This window comes from Bos mutus, chromosome 16 (genome assembly GCF_027580195.1).
Source record: "Bos mutus isolate GX-2022 chromosome 16, NWIPB_WYAK_1.1, whole genome shotgun sequence".
In the NCBI taxonomy this organism is placed as follows: Eukaryota; Metazoa; Chordata; class Mammalia; order Artiodactyla; family Bovidae; genus Bos; species Bos mutus.
In genome coordinates, this window is record NC_091632.1 from 20,250,938 (window position 1) to 20,267,052 (window position 16,115).

Consider the following 16,115-nt stretch of genomic DNA (forward strand, 5'->3'; position numbering starts at 1 on the left):
GACTAGGCAAGGTGTTCTGAACTCACAATGTCATGCATAGAATCGGCCAGGGAGAATTCCTCTGGTATTTTGGGCACTGCAGTGACAAAGTATACCAGGTGTAAACAGGTCACTGTAAACAGGTCAAGTCGTGTCTGACTCTTCTGTGACCCCACGGACTGCCAGAACTCCTCTCTCCATGGGATTTCCCAGGCAAGAATACTGGAGTGAGTTGCCATTTCCTTATCCAAGGGATCTTCCCAGCCCAGGGATTGAACCTGAATCTCCTGCATCGGCAGGTGATTCTTTACACTGTGCCAACAGGGGAGCCCATGTAAACAGTTGTTTCCAGGAATAAGAGAAAGTGTCATCAAAAATGAAAGACAAGTGTGTAGCTAGAGAAGCATCTTCCCCATGCATCTGAATACTCAAGTTTAGGTTTTGCCTGCAGGGATTAAGCCACACAACTCCCCACAGTATCAGTGAGGGACACCTGACCCGGTTTCCGTGGTCTGAGCTGAAAGATTACCTGAGTGTGTACACAGTCACAACAGCCTGTAAGCAAGCATTATATGGTGTACTCTTTTAAAATTCACATTTTAAAGAGGAAATTAGGTTTCATTTGTTTTGCTTAGATTTGGGGGGATGTAATTATTTTTTCCTTCTGAGGCATTTCAGCATCGTCTCCACAAACAGTCATTAGAAGATTAGGAAACAGTTCTGCACTTACTGTCTTAGAATTACAGCTCTCACCCGTATAAAGCCGTAGATGTTTGCCCTGGGCAGAGAGGAAATGACTGATTTTGTCTTTGTTCTCTTGGTCTGATTCTGTTCAGGTATCTTAGATACATTGGGTGATAGACGAACGCTTTCAAGGCCATGGAGGGCAAATTCAATGAACCTAGCTTCAAGGCATAGAGTATCTTCCCAGTATTTGCAAAGAATAAACCTTGCAAATACAATGTTGTCTCCTCCCTTATCAGGAGTTTAATTATACCATCCTTATCTTGGGAAGAGATGGGAGCATAGGTCATTTTATTTCTTTAAGTCTTTTAAAAAATTAAGATAAAAAAAATGAGATCATATGTCCTAAAGAAGGCTGCCACAGAAGATACAGTCCACATAGCCACTGTACCAAAAAAAGGAAAATGAGGTTCAACTAGGGTTACAACTGATGATATATGTTCAGACAATGATAACCGCTTCTGAAGTGAATGGGGGTTCCCCTCCATGGGTAGAGTTCCAGTCATGTGAGAAGATGTTCTCACGAACCTAAAGTGCCTCCTTATCCACATACCTTTGGTAAATCTTCATCATAGTACTATTTTTATACATCACCTTTAGTAAGTAGAAAGGTTCATTTGTATTAAGTGAGCAAGCAGTTGACAAAGGGGATTTTTTTTTGTTTTATTTATTTTTAATTGAAGGATAATTGCTTTACAGTATTGTATTGGTTTCTACAAAACATCAGCATGAATCAGCCATAGGTTTACCCATGACCAAAGGGGACATTTCTTAACCTGACAATGAGAGAAAGCCATCATCAAAACACTAAGCATTCAGGAGCCACAACCTTCCACTGTATCTCTTGCTTCTATGTAATTTGCTTTCTCAAAATCTGGTCAGCAAACCACCTGCAATAGAACCACCTGAAGAGCTTGTTTAAATTCAGATTCCTGGGTACAATCCCAGACCTGCTAAATTGGAATCTCTGGGGCAAGGTCAAGAATCATATTTTTAACAAGCACTTGAGGTGATTCTTCTGTTTGAGAATCATTCCCTTCATGTTGGGTAAAGAAATGGTTCTCAAGAACGTGTGCCCTGGACCTGCAGCAGCAGCCTCACCTGGGAGCTCATTCAGTCAGTTCAGTCGCTCAGTCGTGTCTGATTCTTTGCAACCCCATGAATTGCAGCACGCTAAGCTTCCCTGTCCATCACCAACTCCCGGAGCTTGCTCAAACTCATGTCCATCGAGTTGGTGATGCCATCCAGCCATCTCATCCTCTGTCATCCCCTTCTCCCGCCTTCAACCTTTCCCAGCATCAGGATGTTTTCCAGAGAGCCAGTTCTTTGCATCAGTGGCCAAAGTATTGGAGTTTCAGCTTCAGCATCAGTCCTTTCAATGAGTATTCAGAACTGATTTCACAGCATGAAAAGGGAGCTCGTTAGAAATGCAAATTCTGGGGCCCTAGAGCAGACCTGCTGAATCAGAGACTCTGGGGTGGGGCCCAACATTCAGTTCATCGAGCTCTCCTGGGGATTCTGATGCTCAACAAAGTCTGAGAAGCACTGAGATGAATACATCCATTTCCTTCAGAAGCTCTTTACAATAGTAGGGGAAAGACTTATTAAGAGAATCTGATTCACTTGCAATGCTTGGTTTTTGTTTGTAATCAAGAAATCTCAGTTTAGAAGGAACTTTATAAAGAGACTTAGTCCAGCCCTCTCTCTGGTATTTGAAACCCTCTCTCCCTCCTTTTCTCCCTTCCTCTCTTCCTTCCTTCTTTCCCTCATTTCTTTTCTTTCTTTTCCTTTCTGATGTGCCAAACACTCGACCAGGTATTGAGGGTGCAGATGAATGCAAAGAGCAGTCTCCTGTCCTCTTAGAGTTTACAGTCTTGGAAAAAAAGGCCTATTTAAATAATTACACTAACAACTATGAAATTTTAATTGTTCTAAGTGCTATGGTGAGAAGGTACATGATGTCATGACAGTGTGTAATAGAGAAATTTAAGCAAGTCTGTACACCATCTGCAGGGTAACTCAGCCCCAATCGAGCACTTCATCTTGAAACTTTTGACAAATTATTGGAGCCTGTGTCACTCTAAGATAAATCTAAATGTTAGAAATTTTGACTCAGAGTACTGACTCAAAGTATTCTAAGTACTCTACTTTGGACCATGCTATCCTGACTCTAGTATCTGAAATCTACACAGAACAAATCCAGTCCTCTTGTACATTGCAGCTCTTACAGAAAATGATTTCTTCCGTCTAGGTTTTTTCTTGCCAAGGATGTGAGTCCTCATTTAGTTGGTCTTCTTCAGAAGTACTCCACCTTTTTTTCTTTATTTTTAACATTTTAAAAAGATGTTGTGTTGCTCAGCATGAGCTGGAAGTATACAATGATAAGCTCAGAGGAGTGTATCTTAGAATCTATCATTCTAACCGTCATTGTAACCGTCATTGTCTTTGATATATTCTACACTCCTGTTGTCCAGCCTCACCTGCTCTATGTTTCACTGAATCACACCACTGACTTGCACTGAGCTCACAGTTAAGTGAAACCCTAGGGTTACCTAACTATCTCTGTCTGTCTTGTCTATATATTACCTTTTCCAAGTAATTGAAAATCGTTTCCTCTAGGATGTCCGGAGAAGGCAATGGCACCCCACTCCAGTACTCTTGCCTGGAAAATCCCATGGGTGGAGGAGCCTGGTAGGCTGCAGTCCGTGGGGTTGCGAAGAGTCAGACACGACTGAGCGACTTCACTTTCACTTTTCAGTTTCATGCATTGGAGAAGGAAATGGCAGCCCACTCCAGTGTTCTTGCCTGGAGAATCCCAGGGATGGCGGAGCCGGGTGGGCTGCCGTCTATGGGGTCGAGCAGAGTTGGACACGACTGAAGCGACTTAGCAGCAGTAGCAGCAGCAGCAGCTAGGATTTCTATAACATCAGCCCTTTAACCAGCACCCATCATTCAGGCTGTTTCACTACTTCATTATGTTTATTTGCATTATCAACTAATCCAAGTTTCTTCAGTGTGTCAGTCAAAATTATGCAAAACTCTTAATATTTGCCTTGCTAAAATCTAGATACAGGATGTCTCCAAAGCCAATGGTAGGTATTCTACCAACATAATATGTCTATCTAAAGTAAATGAGGTTAGTCTGTCTTCACTTTTTTTAGTAATCACCACTTCCTTCTCTGTGTTAATAGTCTTATAATAACTGACAAGTCAAAAATTCATGAGATGTACCCCTTTCAGCTGGATGAGGAATGCAGTTTTTCTGTGTGGTTAAGACATTCTATCAAAACAAAGGAAACACCTTTCTTTCCTTAGTTTAAGAGGTCTTTTATATCCTCAGGGTGAGTTCTTGTATTATTGTATTATTGTATCTTGTATTATATTTTTGTACAGTAGTTTCACCTAGAGTAACACCATTATAATTCATCCTGGGGTCCCTGGATCTTCAGGATATATACATTCCTTCTTGGCTTATTCCTCTTCTCTTTCTAGCAGGTCTGTGCTCACTAACACAGTATGATTTGGCCAGTAGATGTAGATGAATATTTTAGTCTGGCAGTTTACAAAATATGATTTAGGGATTTCTAATTAATCCCGGGGCTAGGTCTCATACTGCTACTGCTGCTATGTCACTTCAGTCGTGTCCAACTCTGTGCGACCCCATAGATGGCAGCCCACCAGGCTCCCCCTGTCCCTGGAATTCTCCAGGCAAGAGCACTGGAGTGGGTTGCCATTTCCTTCTCCAATGCATGAAAGTGAAAAGTGAAAGTGAAGTCGCTCAGTCGTGTCTGACCCTCAGCAACCCCATGGACTGCAGCCTTCCAGGCTCCTCCATCCATGGGATTTTCCAGGCAAGAGTACTAGAGTGGGGTGCCATAATTTTATTGGGACAGATATCATTCATTTTTAATTCCAATGAGGGGGTTTTATTCTGTTTTAATAATGCATATCACATTATAGCCCTCAAGCCGCTCACTAATTAAATGAATGCTTTGGACTAAATGATCCCTAAGGTATAATCAAACTCTAGAATTATATGATTCTAAACTTTGAGGTGGAAATAAAATTTACAATAATTCTTAAGCCACAACACACACACACACACACACACACACACACACGACCTGTGCATATAAAACTGATGAAATCTGAATAAGGTGGCTAGATTGCATCAGTGTCAATTTCCTGCCTGTGATGTTGCACCATAGTTTTACAAGATATTCCATTAGGGAAAACTGGGTGAGGATATATTGAATCTCTCTGTATTGTTTCTTATAAAAATGTGAATCTATGATTATATCAAAATAAAAAGTTAAAAAAATAAAACCAGAGAGTGTTATAACAGGATATTGGAAGCAAAGAGGCCTTGTTTGTCTATCTACTAGTTTAAATAGATTAGCTAACTTTTCTGAAACTCAGTTTCTTTGTCAGCCTTAAAGTGGGAATATGAATTCCTACCTAATGGGATTATTGAAAGAATTATAGGAGATAGTGTGTGTAAACATCTCCTATGGTTCATACTCCATGACAGAATTAAAAAAATGTTGGTTCCTTTCCCCCCGTACTGCTTCTCTGCTCTGGAAAAGAAAATAGGACAAAACAGCCTTGCTGCAGCTCTCCTAAAAAAAGACGACATATGACCTGAAGCTGAAGACAGTTTAGAAGTATACATTACTGAGATGAGCCCATAGCAGTGGAGTGAGTAATGCCGTTACATAACTTGCACAAATCACCAGGCAGATTGGCTAACATGGCTTGGCACAGTTTACCGATGAAATAAAATAACAAGGCAGCTTCCAAACCCAGCTCGAGTCAGGGAGTCCCGACATAGCAGCCAGAGTCAAAATCCAGAATGACTACATAGGCCTTGGAGCTTTGGCGTTTCAGTTGACTCAGACGTGCAGTAAATCTGTATAAGTGGAAAAAACAAAAGCGATTTCTCTCTGGCTGGCCCCATGAATAATTGTTCCCACGGGGCCTAAAGGAGCTTTCTTTCCCTTGCAAAAATTCATAATCATGTCTCCCAAATATGATTTTCCATGCAGCTGCACAGATGAGAACTAGGAAGAGACTAAGGAAAATAGACATGTCTTAGCCCTGAGGATATGATTGTTGACTGAATGGCCAAGATGTGTCTCCCATCTGTCTCCTAAAATGTTTAGAGTTTCGCAGGCCTCTGTCCTCACCCTTGATCTGATGAATGTTTTTGTCCGTGAGTTGGATAGAAACGTAGAAGGTAAGCCCACCAAGTTTTCAGATGATACTGGGGTAAATGGGAGTCTAAAGACAGAATTACAATTTTTTTAAATGATTATGGCAGGCTCTGGGGCACGAACTCATTATAACAAGTTGTAATTTAATCAGGGTAATGTTAAAGCCTGCACTTCAAAATCAAAAGCAGAAATACAGGTTAGAAAAGGCTTAGATTGACAAGGTGTGATATGAAAAAGTTATAGGGGTTTTATTGGACTATGAAAAAGGTATGAGCCAAAAGTATGGTGTGACTGATGAAAAAAGAGGTTAGGGACCAGAAAGAGGAACATAATCTTTCTACTTTACATAATTTGCACTGGATAGACAGTATTTTTTGTAGTGTATTCAATCATGCTCTAAATTTAAGAAATACATTGATAGATTCAAAATGGTCACTAAGAGAAGGAAGGAAAAAGGAGGGCCAACTTCTAAAAAAATATCCCTAAGTTATATTGTTTAAAAGATGATTGCAGGAAAATGAGAATACTCAGCTATCTTTTAGCTACCATGTGGAAGAAGAGTAAACTTGTCTATTTTGCTCTGAAAGGCAGAAGCAGGATTAATGAGAGTTTGTGGAAACAGGTTTTGGCTCAGCAGAAGGAAAAATTTTCAAATAATTACAACAGTTCAGTGACAAAAAAAAAAAAAAAAGACTATTTCATTACATTATGAGCTTCCTGTCACTGGAAATAGTCAAGCTATGGCTGGATGCGTGTCTGTCATGAATTCTGAAGGCTCCCAGCATTGAACAAGAGCTCAGGCTGGGTGACCTTTGGGATCACTTCTAACTCTCATAGTCTATGATTTAAGTGAGCATGAATGCCAAGGCTGCTTGTGACATGCCAGAGGCACTTTTTCAACTCTTGGCTCTGATTCTGACCAGCTGTGTGACCTTCAGCTAAGAAATTAACCATTTCTTCTTCCAGTTTCCTTGTCCATAAAATGAAGGAGCTGGATTTAACCATGCTTAAGTTCTTCTCAGCACATCTGTGTCTTTGAGCATCCTCTTAACTCATGCTGGAAAAGTTGAGTTTGAGTTGATGCCTGCCATCTTTGTGAGTCATCTTACAGGAAGAAGGCTGAAAGACCAAAAGCCATTGTTGATCCTGGGGGCCATTGAACTAACTCTCAATTTCTTGTTGGCAGGGGAGTGGGTGATTGTGATCCTGGAATTTGTTCCCATGGGATCTGTGGCAGGAAGTTGATTAAATAACTGATAATCTGGTTTCTTTCAAACACCTGTACTTTCTGGCTGAGTTCAGCAATGCCTCTGCAAGCAGCTTAGAAGAAATGAATATCATATGACCCATGCAATGTAGCTCTGTCCTTTACAAAGCAAACCTTTGTTCTTTATTTCCTTAATGATCTGGCAGTTTCTATTGAACTTTGTTTATAATCATGAGAACCAGTATCCATAAAGCAACTTATTATGTGGCAGGTACTATTCTAAAAGTTTTATATAAATTAATCACTTTATAAGCTAAAAATCTAATGATGAAATCAGTAATTAGACCCTTTTTACCATATGGAAAAAGAGTAGTTAAAATCCGATCTAAGTCTGCCTTAATGGTACAGTCCAAAATGGAGATTCATGTCCTTATTCTTTTAAATTTTATTACTACTGTTCAATGACTATAATTTCCTTTATGGTCCATTTGATTACTAATACTTTTCTTCTCTGCCTATATTCAGGTGCTCCATCCTGCACCATTACTACATTCTAGCTCTTCTGTTTCTTCTTTGACTTCTCTCTGACTCCACATCTTGCCTTCAAATCTCATTTCTTCAGTTATGTTTTCCGAAGACCTTTGTAAAATCAACCATCAGTGGGAGTGTCATAGTTTTTTTTTATATATAGATATACATGGTATTTACTGGATTTCAGATTCTTTCTTCGGTTACTTGGATCAGTTTGAGAAGAAATAAGTAAATTTATGCTTCTTGTAAGGACCTGAAGAACTTAAACCTCATTTGTAGGCTCATGGGTCTGGCAATTCATCTAAGTACCACATTTTCTTCCATCTCTTTGTTTCCTTAGGCTGGAAATGAAAACAGCTGTTAAAAATAAGAGCTCATGAGTCAGTTTTGAATCTCAATGTAGTAATTACAGTTTCCATCTCAGTTGGTATAGTTCCAGTGTACTGAGTCCCATATCACAGCCCCTTGTTGTCAATTTTATACCAAAATCTTAATTTGTGTTTTCCAAACCCTTAAGGTTAAACACTAAATCAATTGCCAAACCAAGAAAAAATAATAACAAAGAAGAAAACGCTTCAATTTAAAAACCTGATTCTTGGGACATGCCCTTTTTCTGAATTAGATTTTAACCAGTCTTTCTGTTGATACGAGAAATGTCAGTTACTCTTCCACATTTTTGAATGTGGACCTTCTGAGCGTCATGGTATCCTCATTGTGAAGAATTTTGCTCATGCTCTTACAGAGGCTATTTCTTGAGTTGTAGTTTCTCTTTTCCAAGTTCCTGAGGCTTATGACCTAGTAAGCCAGTCTTGAAAGAGTCATCTACAATCTATTAATTGATTGTCCCCCTTTGAAGCAGATTGATCCTCTAAATTTAGGTTCTTTCTGCTCAGTCCCCGAATCAACCACTGAGTCACTGACTGAGCACTCCCATTGGCTAAAGCTTTGAAGGTCCCCCCAGCAAATCAGCTGCCTTCAGCTAACCAATCTAACATCACCCTATGAATACAGAGCCTATGCTCTTGGCAAAAGAACTTTGTGTCCTACTGGGGAGAAGCAGAAGATAGGATACTTGGCCCTTTCAGTCACTTCACTTCGCCCACTTTATTTCCCTTTCCTAAGTTTTGATTTCTTTATTGTTAGATTAGATTATTTCTAAAATTCACTTCCTTGCTAATATTCCTATAAATGGTTATCACTGTATCCTCCATGAGCTAGTTTTATGTGTTGAAAATATTCTGGGTTAGTTTGGGCTGCTCCAACAAATATCACGCTCTTGGAAGTCCAAGACCAAGGCAGTGGTAGTTCTGGTGTCTGATGAGAGAGAGAGACAGAGGAAGGAAAGCGAGGGAGTAAGCCTTTTCTTTTTTTAAAATTGGAATATAGCTGCCTTATAGTACTGTGCTAGTTTCTGCTATACAACAAAGCAAATCAGCATACATATGCATATATCCCCTCCTTCTTGAACCTCCCTGCCCACCTACATCCCACGCCTCTAGGTCACCATAGAGCACTGAGCTAGCTCCCTGAGGTAAACAGTAGGTTCCCACTAGCTATCTGTTTGACATATGGTACTGTATATATGTCAATCCCAATCTCCCAATTCATCCAACCCCTCCTCCCCCTCCCCTCATGTCCACATGTCTGTTTTCTATGTGTATGTCTCTATTTCTGCCCTGCCAATAAGGAGATGGCAACCCACTCCATATGCTTACCTGGGAAATCCCCTGGATAGAGGAGCCTGGAAGGCTACACTCCATGGGGTTGCAAAGAATTGGATACAACTTAGCAACTAAACAACTATCATTTTTCTAGATTCCACAAAAGTATGTTAATATATGATATTTGTTTTTCTCTTTCTGACTTATTCACTCTGTGTAACAGACTCTAGGTCCATCCAGGTCTCTGCAAATGACCCAGTTTTGTTCCTTTTTGTGGCTGAGTAGTATTCCGTTGTGTATTATGTATTTGGCTTCTACGTCCACCCTAAGGGATCGACCCCTTCGTGACCTAATTACTTCCCAAAGCCTCCATCTCTAAATATCACATTTTGGGGATTGAGGTGTTAATATATGAATTTTAGGAGACACAAGCATTCAGTCCATAGCAGAAATTGAGCATATTTGCATGCATGGAGTGATTTGTGGAATTCTGGGAAAGCCATTCAGCACACTTAAAAACCCTGTACCATTAGGTGTCCATTCCTTTGTGGTAGGATATTACCTCTCAGATAGAATACCTTTTAAAAATCCAATGTGTTTGGAAAGGCAAACCCCAAAACTAATATGTGAGGCAGTGTAGTGTGGTGCTTTGAAGTAGGTTCTTGAATCAGACTGCCCAAGTTCATTTCCTTATTGGTATTTGATCTTAGGCAATTAATTGAGCTCTCTGTGTTTTCAGTCTCCTCATCTATAAACTAGAGATGATAATAACACTCACCTCAGAGGGTTTTGTGAGATGTCACTGACATATGTAACATACCTAGCAATAACAGTTTCTTACTGTATGTTTTAACAATTATTATCCTTCATTTGCAAAAATCAGCCTTTTATACTGATGTCATTTTGACAAAAAGTTGGTATCAGTTGATTTTTTTGGGGGGGAACTGGGAGGGGTCCCTTGGTTACATGAGGCACTTTAAAGAGTAGTCTGCGTTACTGAGGTGTTACAGTTGGTGGCATAAAGCCACTAGACCTGGATGTCTGAGGGAAACATTTACAAGAAGGATACATGGGTATAGATAAATGGTCATAACCAGCATGTCTAGTAACTGATAGAGTTAATCAGCTGGTATAATGAGGAAGTCATGTGATATACACCTGAAAGTTCGTTTTCATTCATGCAAATGACCTTTGAGGTTTTTTGTTGTTGTTTTATTATTTTTTTAATATTGTTTTATTTATTTGACTGCGATGGGTCTTAGTTGTAGCACATGGGGTCTTTCGTTATGGCATTTGAACTCTTAGTTGCAGCACATGGCATCTAGTTCCCTGACCAGGGATGGTACCCCAGCCCCCTGCAATGGAGCATGGAGTCTTAGCCACTAGATCACCAGGCATGTCCCTACCTGCAAAAGAACTTTGAATTCAGTACTTAACTTTTTTGTGTCTCATAATTCTATTCCTTGTAATACTCAGGTAATGGTCTCTGAACCATGGAAGAATATTAAATTAAGAATGTTTTCTTTGCTAAATGCCCTTGCCTCTTTCTTTCAGATTACATGAAGCAGACGACATTTGAAGCCCAAGCCTTTTTGGAAGCTGTTCAATTCTTTCGACAGGAGAAAGGACACTATGGCTCGTGGGAGATGGTCACTGGGGATGAAGTCCAGGTAACGTGGGGCTCAGAATCTTGGATCCTGTTCTCTAAGTGGTAGGAGGTCAGGATCATAATAAACTATCAAACAAACAAACAAAAGTAATTGCAGGCGTGGAAGATGTGGTTCTGTAGGGCGTTTCTCTCATTGTCTAGAAGCATTTGATCAGCAAGCTGCTGGGCACTCTAAAGACCTGCAGACTGGGCACTCCGGGCCTCCAGACCTGCAGCAGGGCCGTCCAGACAACTGCAACCGCAGTGGAAGAACCACTTCCAGTTTCTTTCCGGAAAAAGCATATTCTCTCAAGTGACCTGTGCTTCGTGACTAGCAGCAAATGTGAGCAGTGTGGCGTAGTGCAAAGTTTGTGGTGGGACTTTAAGTCAGCAGATTTGGGTCAAAGCCTGCCAAGTTATTTAACTTCTCTGTTTTAGGTTACTCCTCTGAAAAAATAGGAATGATAATGTTTGCCTGACAGGTTGTGAGAATTAAATAAGATGTTGTTGGAAAAGTAGTTGGCAAATAGCTGTCTTCATCTATGGAATGATTTATAAATGAAGTAATTAAAGGATACCAAATTTGAAAGCATTAGATAGTTTTCTAGATGTTTCATTTACCTTTTCTAGTGCTCTATCTCCTGTGGTCCAGATCCATAGTTTCCCATGACCTTGATTAAATGTCAATCAAGGGCTAAGTGTCTGGGTTGGTTTGGTACCAGGTACATTGTTATAGATCTCCAAGGAAACTATGTTTCATGATGTGACCCCATCCGCCATGAGGACACCAATCACAGGCTGATTCAACCAGAAAGAAGAGGCTGGGTGTGGACATTATTTAATTAGAAGCGCAGAGGGTCCAAGAATGCTCTTCTTTAACTTCCCCTCATAGCCCAGAATGCCTCTTTTGGGGGCCAGTGAAATTTGAGGGAACAGTATTTGGAAGATGCCAGATGGTATCTTGCTTTTATATGGTCATTAAATATCTAAAGCTAGAAACATTTTCTCATGATAATGGGCTGTTCTTTATTGTTTTAACATATGACGCGGAATCTCCTCCTCTTCTGTCTCCTTCTCTTTCTTCCCTCCTCCTCCTCCCCCTTCTTTTTCTTCGGTAGAGTCTAAACTCATTTATTTTCCATCCTGAGACTTAAGAACTTTAGTCAATTGTTGATTTCTCATATTTGGAGGAAGCACGTACCTTTGTAGGTTCAAGTTAAACAGTTATTTAGCTCCTTGAGTTAAGTTAAGGTACTTGTTTGTTTGTTTGTTTTTCTTTCATTTGAAATCTTATATCAGCTCACATTCCTTCACTATCCCATGGAAAGCAGGTACCTAATAGTTCTTTTCTGAGAGCTGAGTATTGAGTTTGGGTGTTTTTTTGTGTGTTGGGGGCGAGGATTGACTTTCTGCTCTTCGCTTTGGGCTGATATGTGTGAATTGCTTTAAGGTGTGATAGAGTGAAATGACTCATGCCTTGCCAGTCTGGTGAGGCGAGACATACCTAGAAGCATCCAGAGAACAAGGCAGTGTATGTGGGACCATGTGTGATCTGTACATATATGGACATCATAAAGCATTAGCAGCAGTCATAGGAAGGTGCTAATTTTGCAGAATAAAAAAAATATCTTATTTGAGTCGATTCTAATGAGGTGGATGAACCTAGAGCCTAATATACAGAGTAAAGTAAGTCAGAAAGAGAAAAATAATGATCATATATTAACATATATATATGGAATCTAGAAATATGGTACCGGTAATCTATTTGCAGGTCAGCAAAGGAGACACTGACATAAAGAACAGACTTTTCAACACAGTGGGGAAAGAATAGGGCAGATGATTTGAGAGAGTAGCCTTGAAACATATACACTAACGTATATAAAATAGAGAGACAGTGGGAATTTGCCATATGACTCAGGGAACTCAAACTGGGGCTCTGTGACAACCTAGAGGGGTGGGAAGGGGTAGGAGGTGGGAGGGAAGCTTAAGAGGGAGGGGACATATGTATACTTATGGCTGATTCATGTTGATGTATGGCAGAAACCAACACGGTATTGTAAAGTAATTATCTTCCAATTAAAAATAAAATAAAAAATTTTAAAAATACCTTAAAGGGGAAAAAGAAACAGAAGAAATCAGTAAACGCTTTTGCTCCTCTAGGAATTTGAGTTTCTTTCGTAAAGTCACAACCTCATAAAATGTGAGCACTGGAACGGCAGTTCAGGATTATTCGTCCAGTACCCTCCAGGCGGGAGAAAGAACATTCAGAGAAGTTGGCCCAAGTCACAAAACCAGTCTGTGACCGACTTGCATTTTGAGCCATGTCAGGTGAACCTTGAAGAAGCTGCTGAAAGGAAATAACTTTCAAGACTTTTCCTGTGTGAGGCCTGGTGAGGGTAAACTTCATCTTAGCCGTTACACATGGAACTGAAGCAACCTCTATCCTAAGACTCACAGAAAAAACAGGTCAAGGTCCCAAAGAAGCTACCAAGTAGTTAAAGAAAAGGGCATAGCATGACTGAGTTTGAGAATGTGACATCTTTTGTTTAAAGCACTGCGTTTATTTGCATTGTTTTCCTATCTGCTAAGAACTTAACCATAACATTATCCTAACCCCTTCTACCCTCGGAGACTGTATTCAGAAGATTTTCAGCAATGCTACATTATTATCTTCATAGTAATGACTCATACAGCAAGTATGGCATGCCCTCGTGCTGGTGGTTATTTTAGGCAAGTGTCCAGGCAAAGCAAATATCTTAGAATAATTTGCCTGACAGACTATTAAGGTGAAAATATTTGTACCCCAGTAAAAGCATCAGTATATTTTCTACTTGTCAATTAAAAATGTATCAAATGAAGTCATGAGGGAAAGCATTTTGGAAAATGTAAATACAAGTTACGTGATTTATTTTTTATTTGCTTTTAAATTAACCAGATGGGCTAAGAGAACAGCTCAAAATTCCCACACATCAGGGTGGTTTCAAGACCAGAAAGCTATCCACATTTTTCCCTTGTCCATATGTTCAAGTCGTCTTTTTCTGGTGACCTTGAATGTGACCCACTTTAAATGCACTATTTCACACTTGGTTGCTCAGTAACACGAAAGGCATGCGGCCAACAGCCTGGTCAGACCATGGAGTCAGCCTCAGTAAAGAGGGCAGTATTTCTGGGCCTCACACCTTCCCCACAGCTGCAGCATATGAAATGTAAATGTAGTGTGGCCTTCACGGAATGAAGCTGAAGCTCCAACACTTTGGCCACCTGATGCGAAGAACTGACTCCTTAGAAAAGACCCTGATGCTGGGAAGGATTGAGGACATGAAGAGAAGAGGGCAACAGAGGATGAGATGGTTGGATGACATCATTGACTCAATGGACATGAGTTTGAGCAAGCTCCAGGAGATAGTGAAGAACAGGGAAGCCTGGTGTGCTGCAGTCCATGGGGTCATAAAAAGTCAGACACGACTGAGCAACTGTAGAAGAACAGCTCAGGGAGTGAGCCTGGAATTGTTGGTTTCCATCAACCTAATGGTGCGTTTGGTTTCTTATATGTGTGATGGAATTTTTAAATCTCCCAGTTAAATCCCAGCAGTTAAATGTACACACGCGCCCCTTTTATTTAAAGCACAGGAAATATTTTTAGGTTCCTTATGGTAAAACTCAGTGGTTTCTATTCTGAAGGAAGAAGGTTGGGAAACCCCTTCATTAATATGATTTGTTTTTATTAAATTAACTGCTTTCTCCCTGGTAGCCCCAGGGCTCTGGACCCTGCTCATGGAGGGCTGACCAAGGCAGGAAATCCCAGAGCAGGTCCTGGGCTGGTGAGGAGCAGTTCACAGTCAGAGAGGGCTGGGGCTGACAGATACAGAAATAAGATGAACTGTTGGGAGGAGACAGAGTTGGCTGTTGCCTGTCCAAGGGCTATTCCCTAATCTCACACTCCCCGCCCCTCCTTCTCCATCAACCCACTCTCATCCCCCTTCTTTTTTTCCCAGACATATTTCCTTTCCAATCCCTTAAGTTATAAAATAGAACCAAATTTCTTGGAACATTGTATGGGAAAGACTAAAAGCAAACTGCAAGCCCACCCAAATGGAGCATTTTTTTTTCTTTGGACTGTGTAACATTTTCATCTTCAAATCTTCTTCACACTCATGCTCAGATTCAAGCCAATCTCTGCAAAAGGATGGATTTGGATAATTAAATTCTGGCTTTAGTCTCCTCAGGCTCTTAGCTCACGCTCCCAATGCCAATGCTTTCCTCACTCTTGGGCAGGTGTGTCCAACAAGAATTTACTCCATTGGGCAAGATAAGGTTCATGAATTATTAATTATGTACTTGAACCCAGTTTGGGCACTTGCTGATTTCTATGCGATTTACACATGTCAGGTTTCTCTTTAACTCCTCAAAAATCCTCAAAAATGGCATCACTGACTCGATGGACATGAGTTTGAGCAAACTCCAGGGATTGGTGATGGACAGGGAAGCCTGGCATGCTGTAGCCCATGGGGTCGCAAAGAGTCAGACACAACTGAGTGACTCAACTGAACTGACATCTTGACTGCTCCCCAGATAATGGTTAAGAAAGGTCCAAACATCCCCAGCAGTGAATTAGTAGGACTAGTGGAAATCCTACCCCTGTTATAATCATAGTCACACCTGAAGTTCCACATCACAGATGATGGAACTCCCCCGGTTGCACTGACTCCCAGCCTTCTCTCCTAGGAACTCACAGACCTAGGCGGACTGAGCAACTCACCCACCTCCACCCTGGGAGTGTTCCTGTTCAGTTCATCTAGACTGTTACAGCCCGTGTAAACAGAGCCATTTTGAAAGTCAAAATCTAGTGACCTCATGAGCATTTCCACTAGCATGAGGCTGACCAGTGACCTTAAAGTCTTTCCCAAATCTTAATTTGAGTGTTTATGAGCAGGTCAATTATTTTGGACAAATATTTTTTTCAATTCACAGAGCAGATGTCAAATGATTCTCTACTATGATTCTGCTTGCCTCCTTTCCCGAAGTTATTCTTGTTCTAAATCTTGGGCTGCAGCCTGATACTGAAGGCTGAGCTGTGAGCCCCAAAACTCACCACAGATCTAAGTCTAAACAACAAAACTGCTCCAGTTCCC

The 16,115-nt window shown here is 40.6% G+C and overlaps 1 protein-coding gene across 1 annotated transcript in view; it reads left to right on the plus strand.

Moving 5' to 3' along the window:
- NIBAN1 (niban apoptosis regulator 1) overlaps nt 1–16,115 on the plus strand; it is a 184,080-nt gene that overhangs the window by 141,033 nt on the left and 26,932 nt on the right. The window contains exon 6 of the mRNA XM_070384811.1: nt 10,890–11,005. Within this exon, the coding sequence (XP_070240912.1) occupies nt 10,890–11,005 (116 nt within the window). The remainder of the gene's footprint in view (nt 1–10,889; nt 11,006–16,115) is intronic.